This window comes from Oncorhynchus gorbuscha, unplaced genomic scaffold, assembly GCF_021184085.1.
Source record: "Oncorhynchus gorbuscha isolate QuinsamMale2020 ecotype Even-year unplaced genomic scaffold, OgorEven_v1.0 Un_scaffold_1037, whole genome shotgun sequence".
Taxonomy (NCBI): Eukaryota; Metazoa; Chordata; class Actinopteri; order Salmoniformes; family Salmonidae; genus Oncorhynchus; species Oncorhynchus gorbuscha.
In genome coordinates this window covers 207,962-225,962 of record NW_025745943.1, presented here as the reverse complement: position 1 = coordinate 225,962, position 18,001 = coordinate 207,962, and the positions used below count along the sequence as shown (strand labels likewise).

The window sequence follows — 18,001 nt, the reverse complement described above, 5'->3', positions numbered from 1 at the left end:
GTAGCCTATAGCAGAAACGTGGCCTATGGCCTATAGCAGGAAACGTGACCTATAGCAGAAACGTAGCCTATAGCAGAAACGTGGCCTATAGCCTATAGCAGAAACGTAGCCTATGGCCTATAGCAGAAAGCATGGCCTATAGCCTATAGCAGAAACAGCGTAGCTATAGCAGAAACGTGCCTATAGCCTATAGCAGAAACGTAGCCTATAGCAGAAACGTAGCCTATATCCTATAGCAGAAACGTAGCCTATAGCAGAAACGTAGCTTATAGCAGAAACGTAGCCTATAGCAGAAACGTATGGCCTATAGCAGAAACGTAGCCTATAGCAGAAACGTGGCCTATAGCAGAAACGTAGCCTATGTCCTATAGCAGAAACGTAGCCTATAGCAGAAACGTAGCCTATATCCTAGCAGAAACGTAGCCTATAGCAGAAACGTAGCCTATATCCTATAGCAGAAACGTGGCCTATAGCAGAAACGTAGCCTATATCCTATAGCAGAAACGTAGCCTATAGCAGAAACGTAGCCTATATCCTATAGCAGAAACGTAGCCTATAGCAGAAACGTAGCCTATAGCAGAAACGTAGCCTATAGCAGAAACGTAGCCTATAGCCTATAGCAGAAACGTAGCCTATAGCAGAAACGTAGCCTAAAGCAGGGATCATCAACAAGATTCAGCTGAGGGACGCTGTTTTTCTGGAGCAGATGGTCGGGGGGCCTGAACATAATTACAAATCATGTGTAGACTGCAAATTGATTACAAGAAGCCCAAACAGATATGTTTGACTAAACTAATAATTTCAAACGGTGATTACATTTGTATAGGATCATGTGTCTCTCTATTATGGTGGGAATAATTGGAAACATATTCCTGAAATAAAAAATGACTTGGAGCCGATTTCCTGGGTGTTTTTACAGTCTTATGTCCAACAATGGAGGGGGGGGGGACAAATTCTAAGAATTTGGGGGGCCAAATAAAACCACCTTCCAGCCGCAAATTGGGGAACCGGGCTATAACCTCGGCCTACTCCACAACTGTACACTGTCAGCCATGCGTTGAACCTTTTGTTTTTTTGCCAACAGTGATTGGGTTATATTATCAGCCTAAATTATGACTATCCAATCTACTCATCACATTATCTTACATCAGTATGCTTGTAAGTCGCTCTGGATAAGAGCGTCTGCTGAAATGACTTAAATGTAAATGTAATGTAAATGTAATGTAAATGTAAATGTAATGCTACGAATGCTTATTAATAATTAAAAAAGTGCATTTTTATAGTGAAAATAAGCTTCCCCCAAACTTGAAACTCACACACTGCCTACGACCCTGTGCCTTTATCACAGTCAACAACACACATATATATATGTTATATTAAGAATAGGCGTGTCATGAAATCAAACAGAATGAAAGAGAACATACAGAATAACAGCCGTGGGGTTTATGCCTTTTTAATCCGGCCCCCGGAGAGAGGGGGGGTACTTCTGCAGTTTTAAGGAGTGACAGCTGCCAAAAGTGGCTGTAGTTTAGCACCTTAGTCACTGGTTACATGACTACCCGGTAATCAGGCAGCAGCATGCTATAAACCACACATCTCTGTTGGGTGATATATAGCGAACAAGACATTCTATGAAATCACAGATTCTGACATGGGGTGAACTGGGTGGATGGCTGGCAGCACTGGTACCCCATTCACAAATCAAATGAACAATAAATCAAAAAATAGTGTAAATCAAATTTAAATACATAACCAGACAATTTAACTTCCGTTAGCTAACTAGTCAGATTTTTTATTTAACCTTTATTTAACCAGGTAGGCCAGTTGAGAACACCTTTATTTAACCAGGTAAACTAGTTGAGAACAAGTTCTCATTTACAACTGCGACCTGGCCCAGATAAAGCATTGCAGTGTGAACAGACAACAAGTTACACATGGGATGATACTTCATGCACTCACCTTGCGGGCTGCCGCCAGCGTTTCAACCAGTTGCAACAATTCGCCATCAGACTAAACATTGCTGTCCAAACTCAGATAATTGTCGGAAAAGATTCATGTAGCAGCGATTCTGAATGGATCAAATGCCTCTATTCGGCATTTCAGCTCATTGTCACCATACAGCTGCATGAGTTCGGCCTATAGGGGCCAATAACAGTGCCATCGTCGGATTGTCAAACTAAAAACACTAGCCACAGCTCGTACTAGTGAGTGTACTTGCTGTTTCTCTAACTATATCATTGTGTTTACTTTAACTACCTACACAAATTAGCTAGCTAGAACAAAGTGTTAAAACTATTTAAAAGCAATATAACACATTGGCCAGCTTGTAACGTTAGCTAGAACTAGCTAATAACATTAGCAGGTAAATTTCCTTGCTAAACTACACTAGAAAACTATTATTTTATGTTAAAAGTATTTTTCACAAACTGCTAAGATAGCGGCTAGACAATGTTAACATGCTAGGCTAACCTAGCTAGCAATACAATGTAGCTAGCTAACGTTATAGTTAGCGAAACTAGCTATAGCATACAATTTAGGCGCTGCTAGCGACCTGAGCTAGTTTTACGTACAGCTGGCGTTGTCAGATAAAACAAAACAACAACAAAAGTAAAAGGTAATATTTCTTTGTAAAGATCTGTTCAGTGAGAAAAAAAATATTTCTGGTATCCGTTATTTTTTTGTGTGTTTTTACGACCGTTGTCGTGTTCGGCTGCTATGGCAACAAGAGCCGTGGGGTGACGTCATCATCAGTGGTCGAGAAATCAGACACCCCCTCTTTTAGTGGACGTTCCTAGATACCACAGCCACAAAGTCATAATTATGGCTAAACTCTTTTGACTATTCCTACAATTTCTTAACATCTGGGTTTAAACAACCTTAAGCACACTGCTAACCTTATGCTTAAACCTTTAAATGAAGTCTAAAAAAAAAAATGCTTTGTGGCTGTCCTAAGCTCAGTTGACAATCATTACGCTTGTAACGCCAGGTCTGGGTTCGACCCCGGGACCACCTTACGTAGAATGGACAACTGTAAGTCGCTTTGGATAAAGCGTCTGCTAAATGGCATTTATTAATATTTATGACAATCATTACTGTAAAAGTTCTGGCACCTTCTGTGGACAGAAATCCTTAAAAATATGACCAGTCTTTAACAGAAATCAAATCTATTGACGCACCTCGTGTCAATCTTTTTCTACTGTATACTTGACTTGTTAATTGTTTACTCCATGTGTAACTCTGTGTTGTCTGTTCACACTGCTGTGCTTTATCTTGGCCAGGTCGCAGTTGTAAATGAGAACTTGTTCTCAACTAGCCTACCTGGTTAAATAAAAGGTGAAATAAAAAATAAAAAATCTGCCTGTATGTGTCTTCCACATCTGTGGTGGAAGGTGGCCCGAGCTACAGCGGTTAGACCATGAGACAAACATGTTTGTATCGTCTGAACGGTTTGGCCTAAAGAAAATAATAATATGACCACTCTATGGAAAGATGACTCATGACGGCGTCATGGGACTTGTTTGAAGGTAACCCATGCAAATGAATGGAAGTAGTTGTGCCAACAGAAATATGGGGTTAAATATGTGTCCAAAAAAAACAAATATATATTCCTGAGCTTTCTTAGATCTCCTAGATATACAAATAAACACTTCAAAACCTTAAACATTATTCCACTATCTTTTTTGAGATTTATGTGTTATTCAAATCGGTTTGTGTGGGCTATATTAGTAAAGACCAAATTCACTATTTTATCTATTTTTTGTTTTTATATACAGAAAAAAAGGGGGTCCTAAAAATTCTAAATGAACCATGGAATAAGCATGTTAAAACAAGTCCGTATGTTAACGGTCACCTGAAATGTCAAACTAAAAATAAAATATAATAAAAATAAACTAAACTAAGTGACTGATGTACATAAAACCCCATGGCATCAGAAATAACTAGCAGTCAATTTACCCACGATACATTACGGTATCGATCCACTCAAACACAGCTAATGCCTTTTGAGAAGGGAGGCAAGGAGAGGAAGATTACAAGGAATTAATGAAAGATGAATTGAGGGAGAAAAATAAAGAGGGCCCACCCCACAGTGATCACACCTTGACACAGTTCTTCCCCACCTTATGCATGGCCTGGTAACTCTTGATAAATAAAAAAAAGACTCGGCCGACTTATACCAGTTTAATAACATGTGTTTTTATGATTTTACACCAAGAACTTGCTGATATACAAACCCGTTTCAAAACACCCAGTAAATAATAAGCCATTCGAACTCGTCACATATTTACAGGAGCCAAATAGAAAAACCCCATGTGAATAATACATTACACCTGCTGCCACTGTTCTGTTGGGTTCAGTAGAACAGTCAGTCACTACCTGGTGGGCTGCTGCCTCTGTTCTGTTGGGTTCAGTAGAACAGTCAGTCACTACCTGGTGGGCTGCTGCCTCTGTTCTGTTGGGTTCAGTAGAACAGCCAGTCACTACCTGGTGGGCTGCCGCCTCTGTTCTGTTGGGTTCAGTAGAACAGTCAGTCACTACCTGGTGGGCTGCCGCCTCTGTTCTGTTGGGTTCAGTAGAACAGTCAGTCACTACCTGGTGGGCTGCCGCCTCTGTTCTGTTGGGTTCAGTAGAACAGTCAGTCACTACCTGGTGGGCTGCTGCCTCTGTTCTGTTGGGTTCAGTAGAACAGCCAGTCACTACCTGGTGGGCTGCCGCCTCTGTTCTGTTGGGTTCAGTAGAACAGTCAGTCACTACCTGGTGGGCTGCTGCCTCTGTTCTGTTGGGTTCAGTAGAACAGTCAGTCACTACCTGGTGGGCTGCTGCCTCTGTTCTGTTGGGTTCAGTAGAACAGTCAGTCACTACCTGGTGGGCTGCCGCCTCGCTGACATCACAATAGATATTTCTCTTTAAAAATAAAAAATAAAAAAAGGAAGTGATGTCAGACAGATGGGGCAGATTAATACATGTAACAAGTTCATAACCTCTTTTATAAAATATGAGTCCCAAGTAGCACCCTGGTCTACTCCTTATAGTTAACCCAAATAATAATATGAGTCCCAAGTAGCACCCTGGCCTATTCCTTATAGTTAACCCAAATGGGGCCCCTGGCCTATTCCTTATAGTTAACCCAAATGGGGCCCCTGGCCTATTCCTTATAGTTAACCCAAATGGGGCCCCTGGCCTATTCCTTATAGTTAACCCAAATGGGGCCCCTGGCCTATTCCTTATAGTTAACCCAAATGGGGCCCCTGGCCTATTCCTTATAGTTAACCCAAATGGGGCCCTGGTCTATTCCTTATAGTTAACCCAAATGGGGCCCCTGGTCTATTCCTTATAGTTAACCCAAATGGGGCCCCTGGCCTATTCCTTATAGTTAACCCAAATGGGGCCCCTGGTCTATTCCTTATAGTTAACCCAAATGGGGCCCCTGGTCTATTCCTTATAGTTAACCCAAATGGGGCCCTGGCCTATTCCTTATAGTTAACCCAAATGGGGCCCTGGTCTATTCCTTATAGTTAACACAAATGGGGCCCCTGGTCTATTCCTTATAGTTAACCCAAATGGGGCCCTGGCCTATTCCTTATAGTTAACCCAAATGGGGCCCCTGGTCTATTCCTTATAGTTAACCCAAATGGGGCCCCTGGTCTATTCCTTATAGTTAACCCAAATGGGGCCCCTGGCCTACTCCTTATAGTTAACCCAAATGGGGCCCTGGCCTACTCCTTATAGTTAACCCAAATGGGGCACCTGGCCTACTCCTTATAGTTAACCCAAATGGGGCCCCTGGCCTACTCCTTATAGTTAACCCAAATGGGGCCCCTGGCCTACTCCTTATAGTTAACCCAAATGGGGCCCCTGGTCTACTCCTCATAGTTAACCCAAATGGGGCCCCTGGCCTACTCCTCATAGTTAACCCAAATGGGGCCCCTGGCCTACTCCTTATAGTTAACCCAAATGGGGCCCCTGGCCTATTCCTTATAGTTAACCCAAATGGGGCCCCTGGCCTATTCCTTATAGTTAACCCAAATGGGGCCCCTGGCCCCAAGTAGTACACAAGGAACCGTTTGGGACAGGGACGTACATTGAACAACAGCTGACAGCATAGTTCTGGTTGTGTGGAGACCGACTGACATCGCGTCAACTCATCCCAGACAGATATACAAAGAGTGAAACTTAAAATGTGCATTAAACTATAATATTGATTAAAGTCACATACAAAAAGATGAAGAGTCAATTTTAAATATGGAAGGTTGTTTAGTCCTGATGGCTAATATGTTCAAACAGGTTGTTGTTGTTGTTGTAGTCCTGATGGCTAATATGTTCAAACAGGTTGTTGTTGTTGTTGTTTAGTCCTGATGGCTAATATGGTCAAACAGGTTGTTGTTGTTGTTTAGTCCTGATGGCTAATATGTTCAAACAGGTTGTTGTTTAGTCCTGATGGCTAATATGGTCAAACAGGTTGTTGTTGTTGTTGTTGTTTAGTCCTGATGGCTAATATGGTCAAACAGGTTGTTGTTGTTTAGTCCTGATGGCTAATATGTTCAAACAGGTTGTTGTTGTTTAGTCCTGATGGCTAATATGTTCAAACAGGTTGTTGTTGTTGTTTAGTATGGTCAAACAGGTTGTTGTTTTTAGTCCTGATGGCTAATATGGTCAAACAGGTTGTTGTTGTTTAGTCCTGAGGCTAATATGGTCAAACAGGTTGTTGTTGTTTTTTTTAGTCCTAATATGGTCAAACAGGTTGGCTGATGGCTAATATGGTCAAACAGGTTGTTGTTGTTTTTAGTCCTGATGGCTAATATGGTCAAACAGGTTGTTGTTGTTGTTTAGTCCTGATGGCTAATATGGTCAAACAGGTTGTTGTTGTTTAGACCTGATGGCTAATATGTTCAAACAGGTTAAATAGCAAATGGCAACCTGTTCCCTACGTACAGGGCCGGATTAATGCAGGGGCTTACCGGGGCTGAAGCCCCTGGGCCCAGGCCTGTGGGGGGGCCCAAGACACTTATATACAGTATATATTAGATAGAGATATTTTTATTTATTTACTGCAACCACAGGAGGATTCAGGAGCCCGCTGTCAATGAGTTTTAGACAGCCTGCTGCCGCTCTGCTAATTATCAGACAGGGGAGAGGAGGCGGCAGGGGCATCCACGTGGGTAACTGGGGGGGCCCTGCCTTGATTGGGTAACTGGGCGGGGCCCTGCCTTGATTGGGTAACTGATTTAATAAAATAAAACTGCATAATAAATAAATGTGATGGGTCAATTGGTGAGTCAGGGCTGAACCCCAAGAAGCAAAAAAAAAATATATATATATTAAATAATATTGTTATAAAAAAAAGTATCCAATTACAGGAGCATGCTCTCAATGAACAGAATTTAGTCACAGAGGATCAATAGTAAAAAAACAACATAATAACTGGTAAGAATTTGATGAAATACATGTAATTGCCAAAATAAAGGAAACACCTACATAAATTTCTTAAATAGGTGTTGTGTCACCACGAGCTGCCAGAACAGCTTCAATGCACCTTGACATAGATTCTACAAGTGGACCTGGACCATGCCAGGAAAAATGGCACCCCACACATATACAAACTTCTGTATCCCCTCATTTACTCAAGGGTTTCCTTTATTTGGACAGTTACCGGTTGCCTAACAACACGATATCTAAATATACACGTTGTTGCGTTGTGGGTCGTAGACATATAATCCATAGAAGAGGTTTTGGAGCCTCTTTCCTCTTGGCAGTTTGACTGTTAAACTCACTAGGGAGGGTTTGGGGTTTAAGTGACAAGTGCAATAGCAAAAAGATGAGCAATATAAAATAAAATAAAATTTGTTAGTGTGTGTTAAATATTTGAACATTTTGTATAGTTAACATCCCTGCATAACATCAGTTCTCACATCTTCAAGAGTCATTCCTTGACACCGGCAATAAGTCTCCGTGGCCCAAATGATTCCCTTTTAATAGTACACTACTTTTGACAAGGGCTCACATACGGTAGTGCACTATAGAGGGAATAAGATGCCAATTGGGAGGAAAACCCCTGGACCATTGACCAATAGAAGAGAAGCAGGAAGTAGCAGGTTGGATTCCAGGCACTTCTTCAGTCCAAAGTAAACACTGTCAAAAACAAATAAAAACAAAGAATATATTAACTATCCGGCCAGGTCTCATAGTGTCCGCCTCAAGTCCTTCAGGCTTTAGTTTAGAGACGCTTCCTGGTCGACGAATCGGAAAAATCGGACAGCCCAAAAGACCCCTTGAACTTTGGATTTGAGGTCAGGGTTCAAAGGTCATAGGTCACTCCTATGACCATGGGAGACAGAACATGGAAGAATGGTCACAACCCTTTTACTGTTCTCAGTCTTCTGCTGTAGCCAACCGGCCAACTTCAGTCACATCGCAGGCTTGTCAGCAAGTCATGTAAAAGAGTTAACGCTTTAAGAATCCTCTTCAATAAAACGGGTAGCAGGGTTGAGAGGCGTCTTCTGTTGTAGCCGCCTCAGATTGCCAGCCTCAGTCACAAGGGGAGGCCTGGCACGGCTGTCCCAGACCAGCCAGCAAGTCATGTTAAGAGTCCTGTAAACCCTGGTTGTCCCTCAGTGAGGTAGCAGGGTCGAAAGGGGTTCAACACTCCTAGCAGGGTTTTGGAGGGGGTTCAACAGCCCCCACACCCACCCCCCATTCCCTAGCAGCACATCCAAACATGTCCTCTTGTCTATCCGCTTTCACGAGCTACCTGAAACAATAGTAAATCACAAAGCATAAATCAGCATCTGGAGCTTTCAGCATAAAAACAATATGGAGGAACAATCACATAAAATAATTTCTATAATCTACTACAGGAGGTTTACCAGACACACAATCTACTACACTTGGAGGTTTACCAGACACACAATCTACCACACTTGGAGGTTTACCAGACACACAATCTACCACAGGAGGTTTACCAGACACACAATCTACCACAGGAGGTTTACCAGACACACAATCTACCACAGGAGGTTTACCAGACACACAATCTACCACAGGAGGTTTACCAGACACACAATCTACCACAGGAGGTTTACCAGACACACAATCTACCACAGGAGGTTTACCAGACACACAATCTACCACAGGAGGTTTACCAGACACACAATCTACCACAGGAGGTTTACCAGACACACAATCTACCACAGGAGGTTTACCAGACACACAATCTACCACAGGAGGTTTACCAGACACACAATCTACCACAGGAGGTTTACCAGACACACAATCTACCACAGGAGGTTTACCAGACACACAATCTACCACAGGAGGTTTACCAGACACACAATCTACCACAGGAGGTTTACCAGACACACAATCTACCACAGGAGGTTTACCAGACACACAATCTACCACAGGAGGTTTACCAGACACACAATCTACCACAGGAGGTTTACCAGACACACAATCTACCACAGGAGGTTTACCAGACACACAATCTACCACAGGAGGTTTACCAGACACACAATCTACCACAGGAGGTTTACCAGACACACAATCTACCACAGGAGGTTTACCAGACACACAATCTACCACAGGAGGTTTACCAGACACACAATCTACCACAGGAGGTTTACCAGACACACAATCTACCACAGGAGGTTTACCAGACACACAATCTACCACAGGAGGTTTACCAGACACACAATCTACCACAGGAGGTTTACCAGACACACAATCTACCACAGGAGGTTTACCAGACACACAATCTACCACAGGAGGTTTACCAGACACACAATCTACCACAGGAGGTTTACCAGACACATAATCTACCACAGGAGGTTTACCAGACACATAATCTACCACAGGAGGTTTACCAGACACATAATCTACCACAGGAGGTTTACCAGACACATAATCTACCACAGGAGGTTTACCAGACACATAATCTACCACAGGAGGTTTACCAGACACATATTAAGGGTAGTCTGGGACTAAGAATACTTTGATTCCCCGTTGAGATTGTTTTTAAATCCACGACTTCTAGGCTTAAATTTGCATCCGGATACAGCTCCTAAAATTACCTTGAATTAACTATCATTAAAAAAAATAATAATAATTCAATCAATCAAAGAGAAATCAAATCCCTGAAGTAGACAAATATGTTAACAAGACAAAATCTTATACTTACTGTCCTCGTCTGAGTCGAAGCCGAAAAGGGTTGCGCACTTCTTCAGAGAGACGTGCTTCTGCAACTCTTCTCCTCTGTCGAAGGACAAGAAACACTTGGCACAGCGCTGCCTATGGACGGACGGTGTCGCCGTGGTCCCCGACGACTCCACCACGAGGTCCGGGCGCGTCGGAGAGAAGCGAGTGGTCCAGGACATCTCTTTCCTGCGTTTTGGCATGGTGGTGTAACGCTCGTCTAGGTAAGCCGTGGGTGGAGGCCGGATGTATGGCCTGTTGTTAATCTTCCCAAAGAAAGTTGAGTTTTTCGTTTCCTCCTTGATAGGGGGTTTGGGAGTATTTGTAGGGGGTTTGGGAGTATTTGTAGAGGGTTTGGGAGTATTTGTAGAGGGTTTGGGAGTATTTGTATTTGGGAGTATTTGAGGGTTTGGGAGTATTTGTAGAGGGTTTGGGAGTATTTGTAGAGGGTTTGGGAGTATTTGTAGGGAGTTTGGGAGTAGCAGGTTTATGGTTTCGTGGATCACATTTCTTGGATTTGGAAACTGTTTTAAGACTTTTCTGGTATTTTGGCGATTCTTTAGCGATGTCCTTTAAGTGTCCGTTAACCATCTTCTGGTCACAGACATTGCTAGCTGTTGAGTCTGATGTTTCCACCGATGGTTGATCATCTTCTTCCTTTGATTTACTTCCTACCACTTCTGTGACTTCATTAACATGTTTCTCTGGACCAGAGGTCTTTGACTTCACAGGTTTTTTGGAGGTCTTCCTGGGTTCTTTGCTAACAGGCCCCTTGGGTTCTTTGCTAACAGGCCCCTTGGGTTCTTTGCTAACAGGCCCCTTGGGTTCCTTGCTAACAGGCCCCTTGGGTTCTTTGCTAACAGGCCCCTTGGGTTCTTTGCTAACAGGCCCCTTGGGTTCTTTGCTAACAGGCCCCTTGGGTTCTTTGCTAACAGGCCCCTTGGGTTCTTTGCTAACAGGCCCCTTGGGTTCTTTGCTAACAGGCCCCTTGGGTTCTTTGCTAACAGGCCCCTTGGGTTCTTTGCTAACAGGCCCCTTGGGTTCTTTGCTAACAGGCCCCTTGGGTTCTTTGCTAACAGGCCCCTTGGGTTCTTTGCTAACAGGCCCCTTGGGTTCTTTGCTAACAGGCCCCTTGGGTTCTTTGCTAACAGGCCCCTTGGGTTCTTTGCTAACAGGCCCCTTGGGTTCTTTGCTAACAGGCCCTTGGGTTCTTTGCTAACAGGCCCCTTGGGTTCTTTGCTAACAGGCCCCTTGGGTTCTTTGCTAACAGGCCCCTTGGGTTCTTTGCTAACAGGCCCCTTGGGTTCTTTGCTAACAGGCCCCTTGGGTTCTTTGCTAACAGGCCCCTTGGGTTCTTTGCTAACAGGCCCCTTGGGTTCTTTGCTAACAGGCCCCTTGGGTTCTTTGCTAACAGGCCCCTTGGGTTCTTTGCTAACAGGCCCCTTGGGTTCTTTGCTAACAGGCCCCTTGGGTTCTTTGCTAACAGGCCCCTTGGGTTCTTTGCTAACAGGCCCCTTGGGTTCTTTGCTAACAGGCCCCTTGGGTTCTTTGCTAACAGGCCCCTTGGGTTCTTTAACTCTTTGTTTCTTTAGAACTCGTGTTTTCTTTAACTTCTCGGTCACCATGGGTAATTTCTCGGTGACTTTCGGAGTGACGGTGGGAGGAACAGGTTGGGTGTCCTCGTCTGTGCCAACGCTTGACATCTTCCTGGGGTCTTTTCCAACACTCGGTTTCTTTACAAGTTGCGTTTTCTCTAACTTTTCGGTCACTTTTGTGTCGGTGGCTGGATCCAGTTGGGTATCCTCGTCTGTGCTAACGGTCGGTTTCTTAATAACTCGCATTTTCTTCAACTCGTTTATAATTTTTAGCTTTTTGGTAACTTTTTCAGTGGCGGTAATCGTGGTGGAGGTGGTTGGACCAGTTGGGGTATAATTGTCTTGGCTAACGTTCTGTCTCTTTACAGCCCACGCTTTCTTTACCTTATGAATCATCTTTAACTTCTTGCTCGCTTGCTCAGCTTTTTCATTGGACGTGGTGACGGGAGTGTTTGGAGCGTCCATTTTCTTACCAACACACCATTTCCTCTTAACCTGCAATTTCCTCAACCTATTTGTTACCTTTACAGAGGCGGTAGAGGGGTCAGTAGTACGAGGATCCTTGTCTCCAGGAACATGCCGTTTCTTCGCGACCTGTGTTTTCTTTAATGTCTTGGTCAAGTCATACTTCCTGGTTGCCGTAGTAGTGAGGTCAGTTGCCGATCCCTCCTTTTCTCTAAGAGGCCATCGTCTCTTAACACCCTGCATCTTCCGTAGCTTATTCCTCCCAGTCTTACACGGTTTAGTCACGTTAACAGAGGTGGTATTGGTGACAAGGGTAGAGGAAACAAGATTCATCCTTCCCTTCCTTTGGTAGACGATAGTGTTCTAGTTCGTGGCGGTTCAGCTCCGGAAGACAAGCCAAGCGCTCCCGACAACCTGGGAAGCAGCACACTGCCAGGAGCGGCTGATGGGTCTTCGCGTGGTTCCTCATTTCTGTCGCTGCACTGAACCGGGCTTCACATCCATCGTGTAGACAGGGATGCCTGGGAATTCCTTTGTGCCATAAAATGTGGTGCTGGTAATGCTGCAAAGTCAAAACGGGTTTCTTGCAAATATTGCATTTGCCATCCCCGTGACGGAACGTCGTTTCCAAGGGTTTGGCGTCGCCGCGGTGATCGTCCAGAATATGTCCGAGGAGAGAACGCCGTTTTCCAGTGAATATCTCTGTGCATCCCTCCACAGGGCAGCTGCCGGGAGTCTCCTTACCCTGAACTGAGGTCTCTAGAGGTGAAACTGAAAGCCTATCCTGTGTTACCGATACAGCCTGAGATTCTGTGTTGTCCTCCATGGTCTTTGCCGAGCAACAGGGTTTCTCCTCTTCTTCCAAAAACTGTGTCAGAGGAGAGGAGCAGGTTCCCCCTTTTCACCTATCGATGTCTTCGCCAGAGAAGTAGAGATCTCCACGGGTTCTTCCCTCTGTTCCAGAGCCGAGTGCTCCTCCTCTTGCCTCCTACTGATCTTTTCTTGTTCCTCTGCCTGAGTATCACCATCACCCTCAGTTCCTTCAACCTTAACTCGTCTTCTGCCCCTCTGTCCATTGACCCTCTGTGTCGACTGCTTGCCTTCAGACTCATCTGTTGCGAGTTTTGTATCTGGTGAAGGTTGAGAGTCAGTTGAGAGCCTATTGGTCGACAGTAGATTAGGGTTAGACCGTAGCTTCCTGCGATCCGGTGGAGTTGACTCCGAGGAGTTTATAGAGGAGATCCTATTGGTGGACCTTAGCTTCCTGTAATCCGGAGGTGTTGACTCTGTGGAGTTTACAGGGATCCTCTTGCGTCCCCGTCTCCCCCTCTGCGTTGAGCGTCCAGGCGTGTCTGACATCCCAGCTTTACAGTTCTCACGGACCTCCTCAATATCAGGCGGTAGATTTCCTTTTTTCAACTTGTCGATGTGCTGGGACAGATGCATCATAGCGAGCAGGTCGTTTTTGAACAGCATCCTACAGAACATACATTGGTCCCTGCGGAAGTGGTACATGGCGTGGGCAATAACACGTTTGCCTTTGAAAACCTTGTTGCAGAGACTACAGCGATATGCCAGTGGGCTGTTCTCATTTTCCTGTGGGGTGCCATCTCCAGGAGTTTGTCCGATATCCCCAGAGACAGTTGTGTTGTCCTTTGTAAATTTTGGGGTGTCCTGTGGAGGGTTTTCAGTGACTTTTGAGGGGTCTTTGGAGTCCTGTGACGTGTCTTCAGGGACTCTTGGGGTGACCTTTGGAGTGTGAGCACTTTCAGTGACTTTCGGGTTGACCAGTGAATTGTACTGTGTGTCCTGTGGGGTGTCTTCAGTAACCATTGAGGTGTCTTCATTGACTTGTGTGTTCTGTGGGGTGTCCTCTGGGACCTTTTGAGTATCCACATGTACTTTAAGGGTGTCCTCAGGGACCATCGGGGTATCCCTCCTGACCTTTGAGGTGTCTTTGGGTTCCTGTGACGTCTCTTCAGGGACTCTTAGGGTGTCCTCAGTGACCGGTGTGTCCTCATGGAGCTGTGGCGTGTCCCCATTGTTCTGTGTGGCACTACGTGTGTCCTTGGTGAACTCTTCAGAGACCATTGGGGCATCCACTGTGAACTGTAGGGTGTCTGCAGTGTTTTGAATTTGTAGGGCGTCCTCAATGTGCTCAGAGGTATCTACAGTGACTTCCCGGCTGTCTACAGTGACTTCCCGGCTGTCTACAGTGACTTCCCGGCTGTCTACAGTGACTTCCCGGCTGTCTACAGTGACTTCCCGGCTGTCTACAGTGACTTCCCGGCTGTCTACAGTGACTTCCCGGCTGTCTACAGTGACTTCCCGGCTGTCTACAGTGACTTCCCGGCTGTCTACAGTGACTTCCCGGCTGTCTACAATTCCCTCCGAGCTGTCCTCCTCTATGTTCTGTGGTAGTGTGTCCACAGCCTCTGGAGTATCCACCGTGGCTTTTGTGCGGTCCTCAGTAGCCTGTGGGGTGACCTCAGTGAAAGTGACTTTCAGGGTGTCCTCTGCGAGTTGTCTTATGTCCTGTGTATTCTGTGGGGGGTCTTCAGTGAACCGAGGGGTGTCATTGTCCTGTGTAGAGTCCACAGGTAACTCTAGACTACCCACAGTGCCTTTCAGAGGGTGCTCAGGCTGCCGGGTCTCATCAGTGAGCCGTGGGAAGCTCTCAGCGGCCATTGGGATATCCTCCGGCTCCATGTTTTGTGAGGTACCTTTAATGTCCAGTTGGGTGTGTCGAGTGTCCATGTTTTCCTGGATGTCTGTAGTGTCCTGTGGGGTGACTTTGGTTATTTTTGAAGTGTCCTCAAGGACCACTGGGTCTGTGACAGCCGTAGGGATGACTTTTGGAGACGTTGACAGTGTCTCGCAAAAACCTTGGAGAGGACACCATCTGTGGTCTGTGGTGTCACCGTTGACGATGTCGTCTCCAACGTTTTGCGCGAGACACCACCTATGGTCTGTGGTGTCACCGACTGCTGCTTTGCGACAACATCAGAATCCGGACCCTTGGCAAACTTTTCAAACTCTCTAGCAAACGCATCCATTGAGGTATTAGCCAGCCAGCAGAAAGGAGTAAGAACAACAAGCTCCCGAGTTTCCTTTCCAGGGACGCTGCCAGTGCCACCGTCCCCCACCATTGCTTCATCCACACCAATGTTTGCTATATCCATAGCCTCTTTCAGAATATCGGTAACTTCGGACTTCCTGGACGATTCTAGAATCTCCCCGACTTCAGAAGCGGTTCGCTTTTTTGGAACATTCGTAACTTCCGTTGGTTCTCTTGGAACATTAGTTACATATGCATTTGTTGTTCTTGTGTTATTAGGAACAATTACATTCACTGAGAGAACAGATGGAATACATGTCTGCTGAGCATCGGTAGAGAATCCGTCCTCATTCTTGGGACTTTCGATGTGTTCGACAGCACCACCTTGTGGTGTGGAAGTCATGTCGGTCGCAGTGACAGTTTGTGAGGAGACCTCAACTTCCATTTCCACTGCAGACGTCTGGTAAAATACCCTCGAAGCGTCACACGGCACCGGCAGACAACTTGGGTTTAGGGAGGGACGGACATCTGTCGCTTTCAACAAACAGGTTTCAGTGTTCAACGTGACACCTTCCGCCTCTCCCGTCTGGGAGTAGTTGTGCAACTGCTGTATGAAGAGACTGGCGTTCTGAGCGGAAAGGAGAAACACCTCTCCGAGTCTATCCTTCACCCGATACTGTGCCTGGATTGGTGCCTTAGATTTATCACAGTTTAGAGTCACCGGTCCTTGCCTACTGAGATAATCCTCATGGAAGAACCCAAATACTTCGTTGTCAGGTAGGGAGACCTCCAGCTTTGAGTCATGAGCAGGAGATCCTGCTGGTAGGTGGTTAGTAGCAGGAATCTCCTGACGTTTACCTTCCTGTTCCCTCGGAGCTGTTAGACGAGCGGCCGCCATTTTATTTTGGGAGGTCACGGCATTCTTTTGTTTGGTTGTGCTTTCCTTGACTGTGGCACCAGACCGAGAGGTCTTATTGGTCTTGTCCACTGGTGTCTGCTGGGTCTTCTGCTGTGGTTTCCTCCCCGGTCGGCGACCCTTCCGGGGAGCACTGTTCTCGGCCTGGAACGTACCCTCCAGGAGCCACCGGGGTTTCCTACCCCTCCGTTTGGGAGGTTTCTTCTCCGAGAGTCTGGTCATGTGCCTATGTGGTCTGTGACCGACTTGCCCGGCCAGGTTCTCCTGCGCCATGTCCAGTTGTCTGAAGGACCGTCTGACAGAGGTGGTCTCGGCTGAGGGCTCTGTTGTTTTGACAGATGACCGCGGTCCCGGCTTCGGCCCAGGCTTCCTCCCTCTTCTTTTTATTACAGGGGGTTCAGCCAGCTTCTCAGTCTTCGTCGTCGTCACATGATTAACAGGCAGCCGCTGCGACTCGACAACAGAGGTTTTTTCCAACCTTTGAGCTTTGACACGTTTGGCTGCCACCGGCGCCGTCGAAACGTGATTCTTCTCTTCTTTTTGGAACCGCCTTTTTGGGCGCTGTTACCTGGTGAAAGGGTTTAATCTGAACGTGCTTCTGTGCTGGTTTACTCTCTACATGTTTAGGCTGCACACGCTCTGACAGGCCAGCGCTCCAGCTGCAACAGGGCTCTTTGGTGGCGGTGCTGCAGTAGTTAGACACCCACCCATCATCCTCCATCATCATCATCCTCGCCAACGCCGCCTTCTTCTCGCTCATCAGCTTCAGGCAGTTGGTCCGGAGATTCAAAAGGTTCCAGAACTCTGGATCGAAGTAGAGACCTCTCTTCAGGGTCTGGAGGATCTCAAAGCGGATGTGGTTCCCGATGGGACCGGCTTCGACGTGGTACTCCTGGTCGGGGTGCGTGTAGAGGAGGAACACCGTTTTGTAGGCCTCCACGGTGCGTTCCAGGAAGAAGACGAGGAGGGCGCAGGCCCGGCAGACCTCCAGGTCGTTGGGGAGGAGGTAGGCTACCGTCTTGTAGATGAGGGACTTGGTGGCGGCATCACAGGTGTTCGTCTGGAGGGCGTGGGTGCAGAGCTCCACACAGAACTGGAGACCATCCTTTCCCAGCTGGGTGAGCAGAACAGAAATAGAACAGAAGGGGTCAGTGAATTACCCATGCTGTACAAAAACATGTATTTCTATATTTATTTATTAAATAAATATTATATATTTTTTTTTAGACACAGTCAGGTCCAAAATGATAGGCATCCTTGATAAACTCTGTCAAAAACCCCAAACCAAAGCCATGACTTCTATTCATCTCTAGTCGGCACAGTAATCAGATGAAAACAAACCAAAGCCATGACTTCTATTCATCTCTAGTCGGCACAGTAATCAGATGAAAACAAACCAAAGCCATGACTTCTATTCATCTCTAGTCGGCACAGTAATCAGATGAAAACAAACCAAAGCCATGACTTCTATTCATCTCTAGTCGGCACAGTAATCAGATGAAAACAAACCAAAGCCATGACTATTCATCTCTAGTCGGCACAGTAATCAGATGAAAACAAACCAAAGCCATGACTATTCATCTCTAGTCGGCACAGTAATCAGATGAAAACAAACCAAAGCCATGACTTCTATTCATCTCTAGTCGGCACAGTAATCAGATGAAAACAAACCAAAGCCATGACTTCTATTCATCTCTAGTCGGCACAGTAATCAGATGAACCAAAGCCATGACTTCTATTCATCTCTAGTCGGCACAGTAATCAGATGAAAACAAACCAAAG

At 45.8% G+C, this 18,001-nt stretch overlaps 2 protein-coding genes across 2 annotated transcripts; both read right to left on the bottom strand.

Annotated features, from left to right (window-relative positions):
- Window positions 1-4,164: 4,164 nt before the first annotated feature.
- Window positions 4,165-6,184, bottom strand: LOC124021066. Its single transcript, XM_046336385.1, has 2 exons — window positions 5,823-6,184; window positions 4,165-5,017 (listed from the first exon to the last, which is right to left on the bottom strand). Exons 1-2 carry the CDS (start codon window positions 6,182-6,184, stop codon window positions 4,204-4,206), a joined length of 1,176 nt encoding a protein of 391 aa, XP_046192341.1. The 3' UTR covers window positions 4,165-4,203.
- Window positions 6,185-12,100: 5,916 nt separating this feature from the next.
- Window positions 12,101-16,752, bottom strand: LOC124021065. Its single transcript, XM_046336384.1, has one exon. It carries the CDS (start codon window positions 15,000-15,002, stop codon window positions 13,119-13,121), a length of 1,884 nt encoding a protein of 627 aa, XP_046192340.1. The 5' UTR covers window positions 15,003-16,752; the 3' UTR covers window positions 12,101-13,118.
- Between the last annotated feature and the right edge of the window lie 1,249 nt (window positions 16,753-18,001).